Here is a 21,416-nt window from a genome sequence, read left to right as displayed (position 1 = left end):
CCTTCTTTCACCTCCCAAGCATCTGAGACAGAATATTTGGCTTAGATGAATGTTGCTCTGGCAATGTTGCAGCACATTCTAATTAAGTAACAGTGTCAAGTCATTTTTATATCTGTTATAACGATAGCTGAAAACAGATTATATTAAAATATTCACAGATTTAAGGGACACAAACGGTGGTGATGGCCAGTTCTTCTAACAAAACGTGTGTGCAGGTACATATGCTTCTCAAATTCACCATCAGATAAGAGACTTCAGTTATCTGTTCCACAAGGTGTCCTGTTATAAAACTAGTTTCTGTTTCCAGGCTGAGGTCCTCTGATACCCCAGGTACATAGAGCATTTTGCCTTAGTATTCAGGTGCGTCCCACACCACACAGAGACAGTGCCACCTAGTGAACATGAAGACCTTCTACAAGAGAGTTGTGTGAGGGTGTGTTTTTTTGTATATGGAAACTAAGAAAAGGAAACAACAAGCATATCTGGGATGATTCTCCATAATGAATAAAATAAATTACTTTAAAAACGTAATTCGAGTGTTTATAGAAATACAAACAAATATGCACAAAGTCAGGTGACAAAAGCACAAATCACCAGTGTACCAACAAGTATCTCACACAATTTGCAATGTGGCTGATTTCACATGCCAGCTTACCATACTAGAACTCCTGGACACCCAAAGAAGCTGTATGTTGGAAGATTCAGGGAAGATAAAAAAAAGTACTTCTTCTTCGCACAAGACTATAGAACTCGCTTCCACAGGAGGCAGTGTTGGCCACCAACCTAAGATGGCTTTAAAAGAGGGTTAGACAAATTCATGGAGGAAAGAGATATCGAAGGCTACAGGCCATCATGGCTCTGCTCAGCCTCCACAGTTGGAGGCAGCAATGCTTCTGAATACCAGTTGCTGGAAACCACAGGAGGGGCGGGGGCTCTTGTGCTTGAGCCATGATCGTGGGTTTACCACAGGCATCTGGTTGGCCACTGTGAAAGCAGGATGCTGGGCAGGAAGGGCCATCTGCCTGATCCAGCATGCTCTTCTTATGCTGTTATGACAGGGGGTTGTAATGAAGTATCCAGGTTCAATTTAAAGTGCTTGTTTCGACTTTAAGGTTCTGAAGGACTTGGGACCAGGATTTCTGAAAGACTACCGTCTCCCACTCCCATATGTACTCACTGAACCTTAAGATTCCCTTCAGTGGCCATGCTAAGTGTCCCTGACAAATGAAGTGAAATAGATGGCTGTCAGAGAAAGGGCCTTTTAGGCAGTGGCACCCTGGTTACGGAACAGCCTTCTCAACGAGCTTTACCTGGTGCCATTTTTGTGGTAACTTTGATGGCAGCTGAAGACTTTTCTGTTTACCAAGGCCTTATAAATAACTTGCATAGTTTGGTTTTCAAAACTCTTATTTAACTTTGGGGATGTGGTGAGTTTTGTCTTTGCTGTATTTATGTTGCTTCTGATTTTATGGTGTTAGGTCTTGCTTTGTATTCAGCTGTATTCTTACTTATTTATTATAAGCCGCCCAGATAACTTTATGTCACGGGGCGGCATACAAATGTCGCAAATAAGCCAGTCTCCATAACCATTCGGGAATTAAAGGATCCATATACTTTCCCCACCTGGAGTCTGTCTACTAAAGCATCACGAAATATTTGTCTCCTTTAGTGAGAAACCAGAGTTCTGGTTTAAGCCCAAAGTTTACTACTGTTAAGAAGGTTGGTTGTATTGTGCCATATTACAGCCTTCTCCCTTTACCTCTCCCCCCACAGTACTTCCATCAGAATGCCACTATACTGCCTAGTGGGAACAAATGCTTTTTTTAAATCTTTAGGTGTCAGCTGGCTCAGGATAATGCACAGGTTCTCATCTGAATCAGAGTGAATGAATTAACAAATTCATGTTGCTATCAAGTGCCAAAAGCAAGTGAGTGGCAAATGTGGCCGCGTGTCTCTGCTGAGATATGCAGGCATCCAGGGCATGGCTAGATATCATATATGGTTGTTTTTTAAATGCCTTTTGAAGCTTGGAAAGCAATGGCTTCCTAGATAGAAACTATACTTTTTGCTTTTTAGATTCCAAAGAAACACTGAGCTTCTTGTCACCAAAGAGCAACAGTTCTCTTCCTAAATTAGATATATAGTGGGTGATAAGAAGAACCAAAAATTTGTATTCTACTGTTCACAGCCCATTCCAACACAGAGTGAAAAGTTCTTAAGCTCATGGAAAGCCCATTGTGTTAGAATCTGGCCATTGTATTTATTCTACCACCACAAAATAATTCTTACAAAGTACTTTCATTAAGGCCCTTCTTAGCAGTGATATATAAACTAGCTATGGCATTAATACAACAACACCCAGCTGTCTTGGTGAATTCAAAGTTAGCTGGGCAACAATAAAGTGCTTAGGGGTGCATGGTGTGATTATTTATTTAGCTGCCAGTAGATGGCACTGTTACTTAAATCTGTTATTATAAAGAACATTGTTTTTAACAGGTGGCCTTGCTGAACATACCTGGAATGGCACATGTGAGAGTGTAAAGCAGTTGCCAAGATACACTTTATTGTTATTCTGGATTGCTGTTTGACAGTCGGATTCCAGATTCAGCTCTTAGGCAGAGATTCCCCACCCCCACCCCCAGATCTCTTATAAGGAAAGCCACACATCAAACTTATGTGACTTATTATATGCAAAAACACTTTCGTTAGCAAAACAATAAGATTTTTTGTAACAGATCAAGCATATGAATCAAAGAAAATACCAAGCTATTGAGAGGATTCTGTCAGCTATCTAGAAAACTATTTAGTGTTCTAACAAAATGTGGCACCCTATTTATAGTCCTGGGAATCTTAGTTTCTATTGTATTTAATTTTTTTAAAAAATGCATATCTAGATCTCATGGTTGTAGATCCAACCATGAAAACATGTGAGTGATGCCTGGTAAATGTTAGACCAGCAGGAACTATGTAGGAATTCCAGTAGTAATTTTTTTGTCTCATCTCATGCTCACATGTGTGGTTTCTTAAATTTATTTATTCAGAACATTTATTTCCCACATCATGGAATTCCTAGGCAATCTCTCACTCAGGTATTGAGAAGACACTCATTTCAGTCAGGTGGCTGTATCACATGCTCTCGCATCAAGTCCTAGGATTGATCTATCTTACGACACACTTGTGTTAGTGTACTAGGGGAAGAAGAAGCAAAGATCACCAGTGTCAAAGCAATGATTCTTCAAAATCAACTTCGTCTGGTCATGTTGTTCAGATGCCTGATTATCGTCTTCCAAAGCAACTACTCTATTCCAAACTTAAAAATGGAAAGCATAATGCTAGCTGTCAACAAAAGAGGTTTAAAGACTCAAGGCAAATCTAAAAAAATGTAGTATAAACACCAACAACTGGGAAACACTGGCCTGCGAGCACTTCAATTGGAGAACAGCCTTTACCAAAGGTGTTACGGACTTTGAAGACACTCTAACTCAGGACAAAAAGGAGAAACGTGCTAAGAGGAAGGCACATCTGGCAAACCTTCACCATGTTCAGCTCCAGCCTAGAAACCTATGTCCCCACTGTGGAAGGACGTGTGGATCCAGAATTGGCCTCCACAGTTACTTAAAGACTCACTGTTAAGGCCATGGTTATGGAAGACAATCTTACTGGGCTATGAGTGATCGCCAAAGATTCTACACAAAGATTCTATCAACACAGGAATGTTGTGTTGCATGAAGTTGTTTTGAGGAAAACTTTGGAAAATGTAAACAAAACAAAAAAACAAAACTCATTTCCTGAGCAGTTTATATAATTTAAGCATAAAACAAAAGGCAGCAGCTGGATATACCAGAAAATCAGGAGCTTCATCAGAGAAGCTAGAAAACAAAAAGATCCTTTATATTCTGCAATGTCCCCTGTCCCCTGAAGATTCTTTCCTTTACCATATGTAGGGGTTTACTATATCTGAAGAATGGGTGAGGTGTTAGACTATATAATTTCAGTTCAAATCTGATTATCTCCTGTGCTCATGGATAACTTTCAACTAAACTTTACTTTTAGGTCAGAAACAAACAAGATGTGTTTGTGTTTCCAAATCAAGTCTTATTATTAATTTACTTGGCTGAATATTTGAACACACAACCAATTAGAAAATTGGATATTTTACTGTGACTCACTTTCACCTCCTCCACTAATATAAAATGAATGGATAGCAATATAAATTTATTTTTTAAAAGAAGTATATGTCAGTTATTTTAAAAACTGTATGCAATTCTAAATAAGATTTGATTCAGCACAGGACATGAACTTTAATTTTCACAATACAAAATATCACATCCTTGGAAACAGGTGCAAAAATTTAAAATGTCAGTTGAAAACCTTACCTTTTTGCTAAACAATGATTTAGTAAAATTTTCTGGGTGAAATCAATTTTGAATGTACAAAGCTTTTACTTCAAAAGTTGAATGGAGACCTTTGATCTATAGTCCATAAAAGTAAACTATAGTTTGCTTTTAGTTTGGTTCATATGATTTCTTTCAACTTAGGTTATTCGTTTTGCTTCCAAGAATCCACCTTCAACAATGTTAGTATTAAAAGGATAGCATTAAATTTGCATTATGGAAGGCTAATTACTGCAAGACAAGAAGCAGCCCTTATTTTTTAGATGGGCGCTAGTACTGAATTGCTTTCGCCCTCTGTTCCACATTGACTTCTCATTCGCAGTCATTCAAAATGGCACCTGTATATTTCATCTTACATTATAGTTGTAGCACCTATTGAAAACAGCGCGAAGTATGCACATTTTCCATGCCACCACAAATCCGGTTTGCTGCAGTGATTCCTGTGAACGAATTTCCAAACTGTTTTTATTATTATTTATTATTATCTGCCACTATTCAACGTATAATTAAACACACCACAAGATTATTTCCATATTTCGATATGGAAATCATTCTTTCCACATTTCGATATCTTTTCCCAGTTGTTTTCTCCAAATCCAAATTGCGAAACTGATCACTGGGAAAAGGAACCCGTTGCTGCCAAAGTTTGTGCAACAAACTGCAAAGTCTCGGATCAGCCCACCTGCCTGCCTACGCGGCGATTCGTTCTTTTTTAAAAAAAAAAGAGAAGAAGAAGAGGGGTGAATTCGGATTTGAATAACCCTCTCAGGAACTGGGATGATTTCATTGGTGAACTGGGCGAGGGAACTGTCGCCGTGACTTGTATAAGACGCGCCGCGCTCGCCTCGCCTCTATTCGCGCGGTCAAACCAAGGCAACGAAACGCTTCCCAGGCGTCGGCTCCTCTCGTTGCGCCTTCCCTTCTCCTCCGCTCCCCGCGGCCTCCACCCCACTTCTCACGCGAGGGCTGCAGCCTTCGGAGCCTGCTGACCATGTTCCAGGAAAATGCCCCTGCAGCGCTCGCCCGCCCGCCCGCCCTCCTGTCAGCACTACGCGGGACTCCCTCCTTCCCGCCCTTTCTCCTCTCACCCTGGGCGCGCGCGCAAGGGCCCTGCTCTTGGCCAGGGCAGCCAAACCCCTTTCCGCTCTGCCTCAGAGTCGCCTCTTGGGTGCTGCGGGGTCTCCCACCCACCTGTCACATCCAGAGCTTCTTCAAGCGGCCGCGGCGAGTTGCCCCTTCTGACCCCTCCAGAGCGACACCCAACAAACTGCCCTCCGTTGCTGGCAGCCGTGCGGGCGTCTTACCTGCCGCTTAGGCTCTAGCTCTGCGCGCAGCTGCCCGTGCGCCCCAGGCCGCCCTCTCTCTCCACCCCCCCCCCAGCGACGGGTCTTCCCCCTCCTCCTCCTCCTCCTCTCTGTCTCCTCACCTCCCCCGCCCCCCCCCCATATTTGGCTTTTTGGAATTCCTAATCGCGGCTGGTCCCTGTGATTGGCTGCTGGGCTCTGACCCCGCTCGGGCTCCAGGCTGGGCGTATAAAAGGGGCCTGAGGCGGGGGCTCCCGAGCATTCCCCGGAGCGGGCACCAGGGACCAGTCGCAGCATGACGGGCAAAGCGGGCGACGCGCTCGCCCACAGCCTGCCCGCCAAACTCAAAGCCCCCGACGGCGCGCCGCCTGCTCCTCCTCCTCCGCCGCCGCCGCCCACAGCCTCGGGCCCCCCAGGGGCGGCAGGGGCCCCGGTGGGCTCCGTAGCCGCGGGGGCCAAGCCCGTCTCGGGCCCCGCGGCGCCTCGCTGCACCGGCTTCGGCATCCAGGAGATCCTGGGCTTGAACAAGGAGCCGCCTTCGCACCCTCGCGCGGCCCTGGACTCGTTGCCCGCCGGCCACCTGCTGGCGGCCCGCTCCGTGCTCAGCCCCGCCGGGGTGGGCGGCATGGGCATGGGCTTGCTCGGCGCCGGCAGCCTGCCCGGCTTCTACGCGCAGCCCACCTTCCTGGAGGTGCTGGCCGACCCGCCCGGCGTCCACCTGCAGCCGCTGGGCCGAGGCCCCGCGCAGCTCGACACCAGCCAGACGGCCAGCTCAGGTAGAGGCAGAGCCGGGGGGCGGGCGAGGAAGAGGGCAGCCGGGAGAGAGAGAGAGAGAGAGATCCAGCCTCAGGAAAGCCGGAGGCCGCGGCTGCAACCCCGTGTGGGAGCCCTGCAGGCTGGGCAGCCCCACACAGCTGACCCAGCAGGGAGACTCCCAGGTCTGAAGGGGTGGTCCGTCCCCCCCGTCCCCCCTTCGGGCCAACACAGGCTCTTCTTGCCTTCCCATCGCCAGCGATCTCCGCTTCTTCCAGATCGCGGCTTTTTGAGAAAGTGGTCCATCAGCTCCTTCCCCAGGCTGCGGCCATTATAAAAGCATAACGAAAGATAATCGACGGGGGCCAAGGAGAAGGGGGCGGGGGCCTCCGGAGGCAGGGAGAGGGGGCGACTTTCGAACACAGGACCGGCCGCTGGTTTCCATCCTTTTGAAGGGATGAGATCCAAACGCGGGGACCGGCGCTGTTGAAGGTAGCGCGGTCGGGGCCCAAGGTCCCGATTTGTTACCATAAGTGCCAAGGGAATAAAAGGAAATAATAGGAAAAGCAATGGCCGGTTTCCAAACGAATAATAGTAATAATAATGCAGAATAATTTTAAACGGGTAAAAATTAGGAGAAACAGCAAAAGTTGTTATTGTAGAGTTTCTAATATATAAATACCCTTCCTTGTGTTCCAGCTCCTCTGGTTCAAAGTCCATTTTTTCCTTGCCCTGTCTTTTAAATATAGGAGCGATAAGATTTAGTAGGATCCCCCAAATTGCAAGCTTTGGGGCGATGCGCCATCGACTTTTTAAATTCATAAATACTTTTTTTTCTTTTTTAAAAAATTGACATTTCGAAGGGGGAGAAATGTCGCGTAAGGCTTGGAAACGAAACTGGCCTTCGAGTTTGGAAGGGAGAAAAGAGGAGCCAAGAGCGCGCAGAGAGCGAGGCGTCCTCGGGATGCAAAGGGGGAACCCGGCCAGGGAACGAAACCTGAGTCGATCGCACGAGACCAGCGCCCCGATCCCCCGATCCGGGGAAATCCGAAGCGAGGTCTGAGTGCGAGACTCCCTCGCCTCGCACCCCGGAGCGTCTCGGGGAGCCGGGAGGGGAGACTCACCCGAACACACCCACACCCTCCAGGAGCTCTGGTCCCCATCGCTGCCGCCTTTCTGTGTCCCCAGATTCCGAGGATGTTTCGTCCAGCGACAGAAAGATGTCCAAATCCTCGTTAAGCCAGAGCAAGAAGCGGAAGAAGAGGCGGCACAGGTAAGGCGGACGCTGCTCGGGAGCCCGGCGAGGCGGAGAGGGAGGATCTCCCCACCCCCACCACAATTGCCTGGCCTGCCCTCCCAGTCTCTACCTTTGGGCCTCAGGATCCAGGGTGTCAGGATCGAGCCCCCCATCGCCTTGTGCACGCGGGTGGGTATGGGGCTGGGGGGACGACGACAGAGAAGGGAGCTGCAGAGATGCGCCAAGGAGAGTTGCGCCCTTCTCTGGGTCCTCCATCCCAACGGAGTCCTCTGTCTCCTCCACCAGCATCTCCTCGGATGGACCCGAGGCGCAGCTCAGGGAGGAGGCCGCGCTTCTCAAGGCATTTGTTCTGCCTTTGGGTGCTGTTTTGTCTTGAAACCTCCGACCCAAGAGAGACCAGGGGGGGTCGCCCTGGCTGATCCGACCGGCTGCACGGTGGCACTTTCCCTTCTCCCCGTGAGCCGCAGTTCTCCTTCGCCCCATTGTTGTAATCCGTCTTCCTTGCCTAGTGGTCCATTGTCATAAAAGACGCAGCAACGGGGTGGGGTGGTGAAGCTGTCCTCGGAGACCTCTCTCTGCATTCCTCATTCTCCAGGGATCTCTTGGGCTGTTTCTTTCTCTCTTTTAAAAAACGAAATAAATTAGGGATATTTTTTTTTTTTGCATGTGTTGGGACCCTTTAAAAAGCAGTGCTTTGACCCAACCGGAATCTCCTGGTGGTTGTGTGTGTGTGTGTGTGTGTGTGTGTGTGAGAGAGAGAGAGAGAGAGAGAGAGATGTTATTATGAAATGCATCCTATAAAATGATATGGCTGGCATCTGCTCAGGAAAACAACAACAACAACACGGGAGATCAAGGGTGGTTTGTGCGATGAATTTATATTCCTCCTCCCTCAGCAAAGAATGCTGCTGCAATTTCCGTGACTAGCAATAAAGTATTCGAAATGTTCCGCAAGCTGACAGGACAGTTTGCAAACAGGAGATGTGGGAGAGAGGAAAGGAAAGTGAAGAGGTCTTTTGTGGAAGTCTACCCTCCCTTCCCAGATCTGTCACAGTCTCAAGAGGGGCAACTTGTCATTTTGCCCCCAGGAAAGGGGGACGCGGTCCTCTTTCCAGAAGTAGCTGCGTTCGTCTCTGGTAGAACTGCAGGGGTGGCCAGGAAAATATTCCCAAGCGAGCCAGTGGCAATCCTGTTATTCCTGAAATTCAGGACAATGGGACAGCAATGCATCTGTTCGGACCCGGTTTGGGAAAATAATTAGATCAATTTTGCTAAGCGGCGGAGTGTCTGTGGATTACGAGAACTTTCCCGTGAAAGGTTGGCTAGAATGACGAAAAGGGCAAATTAAGGGTTCAATATTTCTTTAAGCAGTGCAATTGCCGTGGCAAAGCGGATGCTTCCGTTTGACTGATGAGGTCAAAGCAGATCGGGTACAAGAACTTCCCAGATGAACTGGACTGATGCAAGGGAGTGGGTTGGTTCGCCGTTTAGATCCAGGTTAAAATCGAAGCACGATTCCTTTCTGGATCCAGAAAAGAGCTGGAATCAAGCGTTGAATTTCTTAGTGATTTCAGGAGTGGCTTTTTCTTCTTCCAATAGGTGTACAGTATTTACCTTGTCCAGTATATTTGGTTTTTTTAAAAAAACAACAACAATTAATTCACCTATAATTAAATACTTCTCCAACAAGTAGTTGCAAAACGGAGAGACACTAGAAATGTCTCTGTTACTGAGGTTTGTTGGTACAAAGTGGACTAAGGTGACTTTTGAAAAAAACGAAATTTAAGTATGCATTTCAGAAAGACGCATTCTGCCATTTATTTTTGACAGGAAAACTATCCTGCAAGAAAAGTGGGAGAGTTGTGTTGTCTCCCCCCTCCCCCCCCCAGCAATTTCCCCAAAGAAATAGTCTTCAAATTGCCTCGAGAGAAGGATATCGAATGGTTAAACGAGTTTGCTGTATTCGCATTGGCTGTGATTCCGTTTGGGGGGGGGAGACACCCCAAACTCTACCAGTTAAAGAACTAATACAAACGCTTGATCGTAGAATATGTCCTTTGTGTTAACAAGGTCTTTTTGTTAACACCGTTACTGATCCGATACAGTGCATTAGATTTAAAATGCTTGGAGGTGATTTGAGAGCATTGGAAATCCGAAGACTACATTTTCTTTTATTTTTACTAAGTGACTTGGATTTCTTTCTCCTCTGGATGCTATATTTCTTCAGGGATGCAGGTGTTTATTTCATATTTCTTTTGGCTTGCTTGCATCCGTGTGTACAGACACACACACACACACACAGAGAGAGAGAGAGAGAGAGATGAACTACAATATTGTAATGCAGACTGCTTCCTTGGTAGATTAATCACAGAACCAGAGGGCTACCAGGCATCAGAAATTGGTGCGGATAGCCTAATGCTCATTCAGATTTGCGACACAACAGGAGCATGAAAGGAACCTGTCTGCTCTGCAGGCATCTTTCTTCAACTCCAGTTGTGCTTCCGTTTGTTTCCAGTCCCAGACAATCGTTTTGGGAGTGTGCCTGTCTGTGAGGAGGACTTTGGAATAGATAAACGTGGGAGAAGTGTGTCCTTGGTATGAAATTCGTTGTTTTGAAGAGGTGGAAGTCCTACTTACTATGCTGTTCACAGCACAGCACAGCACAGCTGAACTGCTGACGGCACTGGTGGTACTTACTTAGGTTGTAAAGTGTTAGGGAATCTATATGGTGCTCAGGTCATTTATTAAAAAAAGGAAGACTGGCAGATGTGAGAAAGGCTGGGCACTTTCAACATTATAAAAGAGGGGACGGTGTTCTTACCCATCAATTTAAATGCCAAACATAGCATGCTGTGCACTGGTGTTGAAATAATATTTGCACCTGAAAATGCTGATATGAATGCTGCATTGCAAAAAAGAAATAAAGAAAAGCAAATAATGGTTTTTATTCTTTAAAACTTGCATTTTGCCAGAAAATCCAACCTTCCACATGAAGCCACTCCCTATAGGTATTGACAAGCAAAGCAAAGTCTTTTCAACTTAAAGCATGTCTTCTGACACTGAAAACTACATCTTACAGAATTAAGAGTCACCATCTGGATTCACACTGTTGGGTTTGAATGTAGTGAATTTGCCAGATTTTGTTAGGGTTCTGCTTTAGTGTTACATTTCACAGAAGTACTGCTAATAATAATATGGAAGTAATTTTTTTTTTAAGATCCATAACTCTTATCAGTTAAGTTGTTATTGTAATAGCAACTAACCAAATCAGCAAGCCAGCATCCTTATTGTTATTTTGCTAACATATAGCAAAAGATTACCTTTATTTTTATTTAAAAAAAGAAAGGCAAAATGATAGTCTGAAGAACCTAACAACAAGTAGTTTAATTCTTAACATGTGTGATTACCAATAGAGATGTACATATATTTCGACGCTCTATAGTTAAGATATATATGTGAGAAACTGAATCCAGTCTAAAACACATTTATTTGATAGCAAGCGCCATTGACTGCAAATGAGCTTACATCCTAGTGAGGGTGGTTAGGCTCACAACCCAGAGAAGCAAAGACTGATTCTATCTGCAATAGCATTCTATTTACAATAATAATAAAAAACCATAGCATATATACAGTGGGATGGTATAGATGATAATCATGTATGCCACTCTGAATTATTGGTGGGGATACTGATATGAAAAATAAATTTATAGGGACTCCACATTTTTTGGCTGTAGAAGCTGAGCTGGTGTTTGGGGGGTGCTACTTCTTGTCCCCCCCTCCTGTGACTTTCTATGAGGTGGTGCTTTCCCCTAATTTAAATCTTTTGAGTAGCTTCTGCTACAGATGGGTTTGTTTTTGTGATGTCTTTCTTGACAATGAACAGAAGCAGGAATCTAAGACTACCCATTTACCGTATCAAAGTTTTTTTTTAAAAAAAAATCAAGTGCCACACTTATTTTTGTTTAAGTACCCTCACCCTTTGCCTCCTTCTGAATAATAGCCCCATTCTCCATGTGTTGAGAGATTTGCTTTTGTCTCCCACTTTGATTTGTTAATATACTTTATGGATAGGCCTTCGCTTTCAATTCAGCTGGAGGGCTTTGGAGACATAGTTAATTCTTCCATTTCAATAAATTGGACTTGAAGCTAGCCATTTTATGCACACTTACTTGAGAGTACCCCACTGAGTGAAGAGGGATGCAGCAGACAAAATGTGGGTAGGATTCGACAGCAAAGTGCTTACCTTTGCTTATCATAACTATGGTGAACTTTCTCTCTCTCTCTATGTACCTTTACTTCCTATGGCTTTTGGCTATCCATCTGTAGATACATATAGGAGGCAACATGGTGTAGTAGTTAGAGTGTTGGGACCCAACCTGGGGAACCAAGGTTTAAGACCCGACTTGACTTGACTTGCAGAGGCTTGACAACCATATGTCAGGAGTGCTCTGATGGTGTTTCCTCTTGGCAGGGGGTTGGACTCGATGGCCCTTGTGGTCTCTTCCAACTCTATGATTCTATTATTCTATGACCATGTAGCTCACTGGGTACATGGTCCCAGAGTTGTTGTGGGAGAGGGAGAACCAAGTTTGCCACCTTGAGCTAGTTGGAGGAACAAGATGGGATGTAAATGCAATAAATCAATAATCAAATATATTTTACCCACTCTCTAAGCTTTCCCTTTGGTCCTTCACCCGTTTAGGTTAGATTTAGTTTCATTTTTACTTTTTCATCAGTTAGTTTTGTTTCCTTCAGGACAATTTTCACATCCTATCAACTGGAGGAACTGGAAAAAGCATTCAATGAGGCCCATTATCCTGATGTCTATGCGAGGGAGATGCTGGCAATGAAAACAGAACTTCCTGAAGACAGGATACAGGTAATTGTACTGCTATGAGACCCCCATGATACTAATTTTCCTTTTCATGTTCTTTAGTTTCTTCAGAAAGGACAATGTATCTTTTTAGACAGAAATAGAGTGTCAACCCTAAACAGTTTTCTTGCAACCCAGATCCTCAAGAGCTAATTATCAACTGTGCATGAGAAAATAACCCTCAGTTGGTATGGTTTTTGTGTGTCTCAGGTTGCATTGTTTGCTCCCGAGTTTATAGTAAGATGTATTATACAGGGAGACATGTAAGCTAGAAAAATCCTGAGAAGGGAAGTGTAGTGTGGGAAGAAGGCTAAAAGTATCCTTGTTGAAGTGGCATGAGTACTCAGGATCTATGAGGGCTCAGGATCTATCTGTGAGGAAGGAAATGGTTAAAAAAAGGAACCCAAGCACAATTGTGTCCCAAGCAAAGGATTGCTGGAAACCTGGTAAGTGGAAGTTCACGTGAGTGAATGCTTCTCCATACAATAAAATAAAATTCCCGTAGATTTTTTAAAAAAAATGCACTGTTGTGGAGAAGGCTAGGGTAGAACTCTTTTCCCGACATTCTTTTTTAAAGTAGAAAGTCTCTGTTTTGTATATTAAGAAACAATCTTAATATAACAAAGCCCAACATAAATTTACCATCTAACAGAAAACTGGACCTGAACTGAACATGCCACGTATTTATTATTTGGAAAATAATTTTATGAGTTAGATTCATTTCTAATAAAATCAAGAAGTGTTTTGTTATTCACTGTAATGGTGTGTAGATTGTGTCCTAAGGCTGAGGATTGCTCCCTAAAGCTGAACCAAATAATGGCTTATTAGCAAAAGTCACTATTAGTGACTGCCAACCGCAGTAGCCTTAAGGAAGCTAAAATTTGTAACACTGTGAGAACTGCCCACTATCTGTTTTGGCATGGGGTTTTGTTTGTTTGTTTGTTTCTGCTAACAAATCTATTGCCTGATTGTACTGATTTCTTTAAGTTGTGCATTCTGCTAGTGCTTAACTGTGGACCTACCCTTCTAAAAATTGCAGCCTTAAAGCTTAATCCTATATGAGCCCCTCTGCTGGCAAATCATTGCAAAGTCATGACCTGTGCTGTGCTGCTGACTGCCTCAGCTGATCCTGGGTGTTATGCCAGTACAGTGTGGTGTGTGGCAGAGTGGCCCTGCACTGAGATGTCTTGTGACGCACAACTCTTACATGGCAAGAGTGGGGCAGCTAATGTTTGCTGCAAGCTAAAAAGCATTTCAGTTGCTCAGTCACCTTTCATGGGTACACTGCTCTATGCTAGAGATATGGTGGAAGGGCTTTCGGTGAGGTTGCGACTGATGTAGGCAGCAAAACAGAATGCATCTGTGCTACTTCCCTGGTACAGGATACGGTTGTACCAATGACAGTATACAGCACTTCATGTCTTACCGCAGATCAGAGGACTCAAGCATCAATAGCGCTGAAACATAGGAAACTGCCTTATAGCAGGCCAGGCAGTTTGTCCATCTAGCCTAGTGTTGTCTGCCTGTCTCAGGTAGAAGCCTTTTCCTGTTACCTGCTACCTGATCTGCTTTTTAACTGGAAATGCAAGTGACTGAGACCGTGACCTGTGTGCAATGCATGTGTGCCACTACTGAACTTTGGCCGCTTCTCACTTGTTCGCTTGCAAATGAGTGGTGACAGCATCAGGAAATTATGAACTAATATGGCATTCATAAAACATGGTGCGGGTTAATAATCTGAGCCAAAGCTGGCAGAATCCTGTTGAGAGTTCCTGCTGGAAACCACTCATTATTTCATGAGTCGTCCCCCCCCCCTTGGATACTAGCACAGCATCAGCCCTTACCTACCATCTTTTAATATTTTGTCACATTAATTGCGACTTCATTGGGTTTCCTTGCTTCGGATATTTGCATACTCTTCTCCTAATCCTCCCCCCCCCAACATCCCTTGGGCTTTCACCTTCCCATAGCACCCCCTCCCCGTCGACACTATAAAACTGTTTACTTAAATTATGCACCATAAATCACCTTCTCTCCAGCTCCTTAATCATTTGGTTGCTCTCTGCTGAACTCTTTCCAATTTGTCAATCTTTGTGGTAACAAGACATAAAGTGTGTATGATTGCAGTGTGCCAGGTTGGTTCCTCTCGTGGCTTCAAATGGGACTGGAGACTCCTGTCCTTGAGGGTCATAGGCGACATTCAACTAATATTGGCTTATATCAGAGATCACATTGTGCCTTGTGCACTTCCTTTACTCAGGGATATTGCTTAAATTTCTAAAACTTTTTGTCGTCCCCTCCCTTAATTGCTAACCTGTGACTGTGACCCAGAAGACCACGTGAAAAATTCTGCACGCACAGCCACATTTCCAAGAGCCTTTCCACTGCACGTTTTACTTAGTGCTAAGAGTGCCTTGCAGTTATTCATTTGTTGTTCTTTCACCTAGCACAGTTACTGGGGAGAAACTGCTTGTTCCTAGCTTTAAAATGGGAAAATTGTGTTGCTGGGGAAAGCACATTTTACCCAGCTAGCACTTCCAGTGTTCTTTATGTATACTGGTTTGACATCCACATGGGGTGACATGCACCCCTACTTGCTGATCAAAAGACAACAGGCTGCCCGGGAAACAGGGTCAGGCCTTCTTGGTGGTGGCACCCTCTCCTCCATTGGGAAACCTGTCTATGCCCAACTTTCCTTAGGCTTGAGATGACAGGTGAAGATCTTTTTAATGAGGGTGGGTCAGTTTGGAAACTGAAAATGCTAAATACTATTTTAATTGACTTATTGATATATAAATGCTAAATAATATTTCAACTGACTTACTGAGTTTTATATAATACTTTCTTTTAAACATTGCAGTACTATGGTTGATGTTAGCTGCTTTGGGTGTTGTATGGCTGGAATGTAAGTTGAGATAGTAAAACAATCAAATAAGCTAGAGATATAGACAGATATATACCTCTGAGACTGTGGTTATAGGAATATCATAGGGGCCCATTGACTAGTGCTTCCATGTAATTGCAGGTGGCCTGTACTGGCCATCACTCCCGCCCCTTACTATTGGCCATACCATTTTGTAAGCTTTTAAAAAAGTATTAATTGAATTTTATTACTTTTGCAAAGACGTTTTTGCTGCCTGCACACAAGCATGACCACCACATGTGCTCATGCACAAAATAGCATGGCAGCCCGAATTAGGCATCCATCTTATACTGAGTCCGACCACTGGTCCATTGAGCACAGTGCCAGAGATGGTGCCTTTCTATCCCTCTTGACATAGTTGGACTCCAACTCCCATCAGCCTCAGCCAGCATGACCAAGGGTCAGAGATGATGGGAATGGTAGCCCAACAAGGGACCACTAGTTCTCTTTCCTTGGTCTACAGTGACTGGGAGCACCTCTTCAGAATTTCATGCGGGGACTTCACCATTTCTACCTGGAGATGCCTTGGTGTTGAACTTGTGTGTGCATCTGTAGCAGGTGCTATACCACTGAGTTAGCAAGGAATCTGAGAAGAAAGGTAGGTTCTAGGATAACAGCAGGTATCATATTGGGGGCAGGAGATTCCAGTTTAACTGGGCGACCAGACAAATGCACGCAAGCTTAAGCAAAAGTATGCGAATAGGCATCATTTTAATCGCAACGCATTATTGTGCTACATTTCCCGCTGCTTCTGCTCCATAGAGCTCAGAGCAGTTCATGCAGCTCCTGCGGGGTGGACTGTTCATGTGGTCCTGCCCAGCATTGTGGTCCTTTACGGCTGCACTGTGGGAACAATGCTCTCACACAGATAGTCAACAGAATACTCCAAGCAATGCAGCTGTGTTGGTGCCCGTGTGCCAGAACTTAGTGTTGTGGCCAACAGGGAGCCCCCTTTCTGAACCCTGAGTACTGTACTTACCTCATGACCGTTGCATAGGAGACAATGGTACCCACCATGGAAGAAAAGCCAACACGTGGTATCCTCATATTGCAGAGGTGTGAAGGAGAGAAACTTTGTGGCTATGGAACTTTTAAAAGTCAGAAGCTATGGTTGGAATGTATTATCCGAGATTCACACACATGAAACTAATACACCCAGTGCCTTTTATAGCATGGTCAGGGTCCAGGGAATGAGCCAAAGAAAAGGAGACTGAAAAGACACAATCAATGTTGTAATGGCTTATCCAATGAGAAGGAATGCATTGTGAAATATATGATGCTGTATTCAAATTTAATTTTCTGTTTCAACTTCATGCATTCTGTCACACACACCCGCCCCACCAAAAAATGGCAAGTTTGAGAGTGGTTGGTTGTTTATGTCTGCAGTTTATGTCACTTCCAAATAAGTTTGTTTTACACTGAGAATCAGTTCAGGGAATTAATTGTAAATCAAGCCTCATTAATTCTCCTTAGAGTGGGGAAAAGAATAAATTAAGGATTCTGGAAGACCGGGGTGGGTGGACATTGGCAAAGGAGATGCAAGCATCTTTCCCATCATTTCACCTTCAGTTCAATTAATGTGAGTCTCTTGATTGGCAAGAGAGGATGCTGACCCTTTCACCATCTCTTGCAACCCAGGGCTTTGTGATACTCTATCACTGACTGATGATGAGGAGAAAACAGAGCAATCTCCTATTTGTCAGAAGCATTTTGCTTCCCTAGATCTCACCTTAGACCACATCAGAGGAAGGGATGAAAGTAAATTCTCAAGACATTAAGTCTTCATTAGCTATATCCTCTTTAATGATCCTGGTCAAAAATTTGAATGTAGAGCTATAAAGTGATGTTGGCCGGAGACACTTTGAAAACATTTCCAAGCAAAATTATAGTTATCTCCCCTGTTCTATTATTGTAACACGGATGTCTAACATCCGATCATGGTACTTTCTTGTGAATGTTAATTATTTCATTGCTTCTCAGGATATGAACAGGAAAAAAAATATAGGTAGAAGTGGGGAAAGAATTGAAGCAGGAAAAACAGAATGAAAGTGAGAGTTAGGAGAGGAAAGAAATGCAACTCTTAACAGCGAGTTCTTAAATGAACTGAATTCTCTCAGTGAATTACACTGGCTGTATTGTAAAGGCACTGAACAAATGGTTGATAACATAAGGTTTATAAAATAGGTGTAAAGGACGTAAGTAGGAAGATGCCCAATGTGGCAGAAGGGAGGATGATTCCAGGAAATGCAGACATAGTGCCATGTTCCTTAGATGTTATCTAGCATATGGTTGTACAGCACAGAAAGAGTCTCTCCTCTTATGATACTTCTCATGATACCTATTCCATGTGATCATAGTGTGCATTCTCCATATATTAAATAAAGCAGTTGATGGCTGCTCCATTTCCATGCAAATATGTTCTTGTGAATCCTTTTGTCAGGTATCCAATGGCTATTTGCAGTTCAATATATAATATATAAACCCCACATTTTGCTTTCAGCATTTCCTTTTTATTAATATTTAATATTTGTTTTCCCACCAAAAAGCCTTCAAAGTGGTTTGCAATTTAAAAACCAATAAAATACAAAACAACAACAGTGAGAAGCAATTAAATAAAACTAACAGGCACAAGACCTGGCAAAATAAAACAGTCTTTGCAGCTCTCCTAAAACTTGTAGTGTTTGAGCCACATGAGTCTCCAGACATTCTATTCCATCTTGATAAAGGTACTGTTTCATACTTGATATTAAGTATTTGATATCCTGTGTATTTTAATAGTTGGTACACATGATTGGATAATGCATACTGAATGTGCAGAAGATGCAGTGATTTTTTTTTTTTTAAAAAAGATAATTTAATTATTGCACATGTTTTTGGATGGACTCAGCTCAGTGAAAATGATTTTGCTTTGTGAACACGGCAGGAGCGTCTGGGCATTGTGAGTGATGGCCATGCTTCCCAGTCCGCTATCACTGATAGGATCATGCAGTCTTGTCCTGCTAGGTCTCATCTTAGCAAAAGTCACAGAATGGCCAGCTCAGCACTGTGCCATGGAACCGTTTCTTGCTTTCCCAGAATTCTGAATACAGTGGTACCTCAGGTTAAGTACTTAATTCATTCTGGAGGTCCGTTCTTAACCTGAAACTGTTCTTAACCTGAAGCACCACTTTAGCTAATGGGGCCTCCTGCTGCTGCTGTGCCGCCAGAGCACGATTTTTGTTCTCATCCTGAAACAAAGTTCTTAACCTGAAGCACTATTTCTGGGTTAGCGGAGTCTGTAACCTGAAGCGTATGTAACCTGAAGCGTATGTAACCCGAGGTACCACTGTAATCAGTTGGTCAAGCCTCCTTTTCATGCTGCCAAGCTAGCAGCCTCAATTATTTGGAGCGGAAAGTGGAGAAATCTATCTGCCACTATCCTCCAATGATATGAGAGAAGGGACTGAGGAAACAGCTTCTGTTTCCCCACGCTAATGGTGTTTGAGATCTCAGGATACTAGTGAGTGTCTCCATCATGCTCTACCCCAGTGGTTCAAATTCACAGTACTGTCTGGATGGTTTGGTAGCAACATCACTGTAGTCCGCCTAACTGAGTAGGCTACTCCTCACTGTTGCCCAGAGTTGTTTTCCCATTTTCATACCTAAAGTATTATACCTTTTGCTTCATACTCAAAGCTCTCATTCCCAGAACTGTTTGCTCTAGGAACTGAGCACAGATTGTACAGATAACAGATTTTGTCATACCGGCTTATCACAACTTCCCCAGTTTTAAGTCTCCAATGAAGAGATTTGGGTTCTCTTGACCACAGTTTTTCAGCAAACAGAATTACCTTCAACTACTACAGCAGAGACTACTAGCTTTGGGGGAAATGTCTGTACATGTGCAGGGAGGACTCAGAATTATCTGTTTTGCAGCCTTTCCATCATGCATCTGTTGCTTTTCATCTATTTGTTTGTATGTTATTACTCATTGAATACTATTACTATTTTGCTCAACAGTTAAGGATTAAAAGTCCACCTTCATGTTAGGAAGAAAGACACATTTTCCGGCATTATAGCCATAAATGGCTCCCCCCCCCCCTTCTGGATAATCTTAATTGATCTGAGCAAGGTTGCTGAGAGTGAGTTTGGGCCGCAGTAAAAAATATCCACCCCCCCCCACAACAGCAAGGGCAGATGGATTAAAAATCTGTACACAGGATATAAAATAAATGTGTGATCTTGTTTTTATGTTAATAATAAATATGATATTTTTTGTACCCGTTGAGACTATTAAGATCGTAATGACTAATATCAATAATATAAGCACCCACACAGTCGTTGCTGAACTAACCATACACTTTAAACATTAAACTTGCATGTGTAGCATAACACAATGCGTATCACAAAACAGCTTTGTTGCATTTGTAAAATGTGAGCCAGTGTGGTGTAGTGGTTAAGAGTGGTAGATTTGTAATCTGGGGAACCGGATTACAGCTGCTGGGTGACCTTGGGCCAGTCACACTTCTTTGAAGTCTCTCAGCCCCACTCACCTCACAGAGTGTTTGTTGTGGGGGAGGAAGGGAAAGGAGAATGTTAGCCGCTTTGAGACTCCTTCAGGTAGTGCTAAAGCAGGATATCAAATCCAAACTCTTCTCTTCTTCTTCTTCTTAAGAAAACATGTAAATGCAACCGCGCGTAATAGGATGAGACAGCATTGCCATACTGTCAAAGCGCAGAAGTGAATGTTTGTATAGAGTCAGGCATGCTTGATTCATGGCACAAGTTCGCAAGCCATTATTCAGACTTGTGGGTGCATTGAACATGAAATATATACATATATATATTGTTCAGAATTACAAAAAACAAATGCAGATAGTCGGGCTCAGGGGCCCCCTTCCAGACTGCTGGGGCCCAGTAATTCGTACCAGCCCCCCCTTGTTGGCCCTGGGTCTAAGGCTAATATGAATACCATTATTTCCCAACCAGGTTTTTAAATGATGGCAAAGGAAGGCAGCAATACATAGTACTGTGCTTTACAGAAAAACCTAGAATATTGTTGTTTTTAAACATTCTGATGACCTCACATATGTGTCACATTGATATGATCAATTCTGTTTGTGCGATATGTCAGCTAGAAGTTAAACAGGGAAGATTTAGGTGTATCTAGCCTACAGCAGTGGTATCAATAAGTATTTTCAGAAAGAAGTTATCAGATAGCTTAGCAATTAGCGAGGCCACTGGCAAGAAAAGTCCCCATACATTGCAGAACAATCCTCTTTCCTTGTAGTAGCATTCCTCTGCAAGTTTCTGGCAGGCAGCAGGGGCAATGCCAGCTATCCATCTTGTGATCAGGTATGCAAGGTGTGTGCCACCTTTACTGTGCTCATTTAACTTCATATCCCTTTTAATAGAGTCATAGAAAGTGATGCCACCATAAACAGTTCCAATAATCTCGACATTGCATTTGAATAGGTAGCCATAAAATAGTTCCTGGTTTATAAGAGCATAGCAGCTTTCTGCAACAAAACTTAGAACTGGAAATTTCTAAACCAGTTCAGGTCTGTGCTCATAGGAAGGTTTAGGAACCACCTACCTATCTGAAGACAAAAGTCCAAGCTGAGCTCATATTTTTCCCGTAACTGACAGAAGAAAATAGTTCTTCATGTCTTGCATTGAGGGCAAGGAAGTGCTCAGAGTCATCTCAAGCAACTTACTTCCAGATAGGTTGAGCAACAGGCTGCTGCAGCCTCTTACGCTTCAAATTAACTTCAACACGTACAGTTTCCTGTCATGTGTAAAATCTATTTTTGACATTTATGTTCCACAATAAAAAGCCAGCACAGGATTCACAAAGAAACATATTTAGAAGCTTTGCAGGGCCTTATGCTGCGACTCAATCATAGCTGTCAACTTTTCCCTTTTCTTGTGA

The 21,416-nt window shown here is 43.7% G+C and overlaps 1 protein-coding gene across 1 annotated transcript in view; it reads left to right on the top strand.

Moving 5' to 3' along the window:
- Nucleotides 1-5,993: 5,993 nt before the first annotated feature.
- Nucleotides 5,994-21,416, top strand: part of VSX2 (visual system homeobox 2) — a gene marked incomplete at its 5' end in the record, with an annotated part of 32,393 nt that continues 16,970 nt past the window's right edge. Inside the window, 3 exons of the mRNA XM_081864082.1 lie at nt 5,994-6,474; nt 7,640-7,724; nt 12,465-12,588. Of these exons, the coding sequence (XP_081720208.1) occupies nt 5,994-6,474; nt 7,640-7,724; nt 12,465-12,588 (690 nt within the window). The remainder of the gene's footprint in view (nt 6,475-7,639; nt 7,725-12,464; nt 12,589-21,416) is intronic.

Source organism: Podarcis erhardii (genome assembly GCF_964252035.2).
Source record: "Podarcis erhardii genome assembly, chromosome: 1".
Lineage (NCBI taxonomy): Eukaryota > Metazoa > Chordata > Lepidosauria > Squamata > Lacertidae > Podarcis > Podarcis erhardii.
Note: the sequence above shows the minus strand (reverse complement) of the source record. Positions and strands in the feature narration are given on the sequence as shown.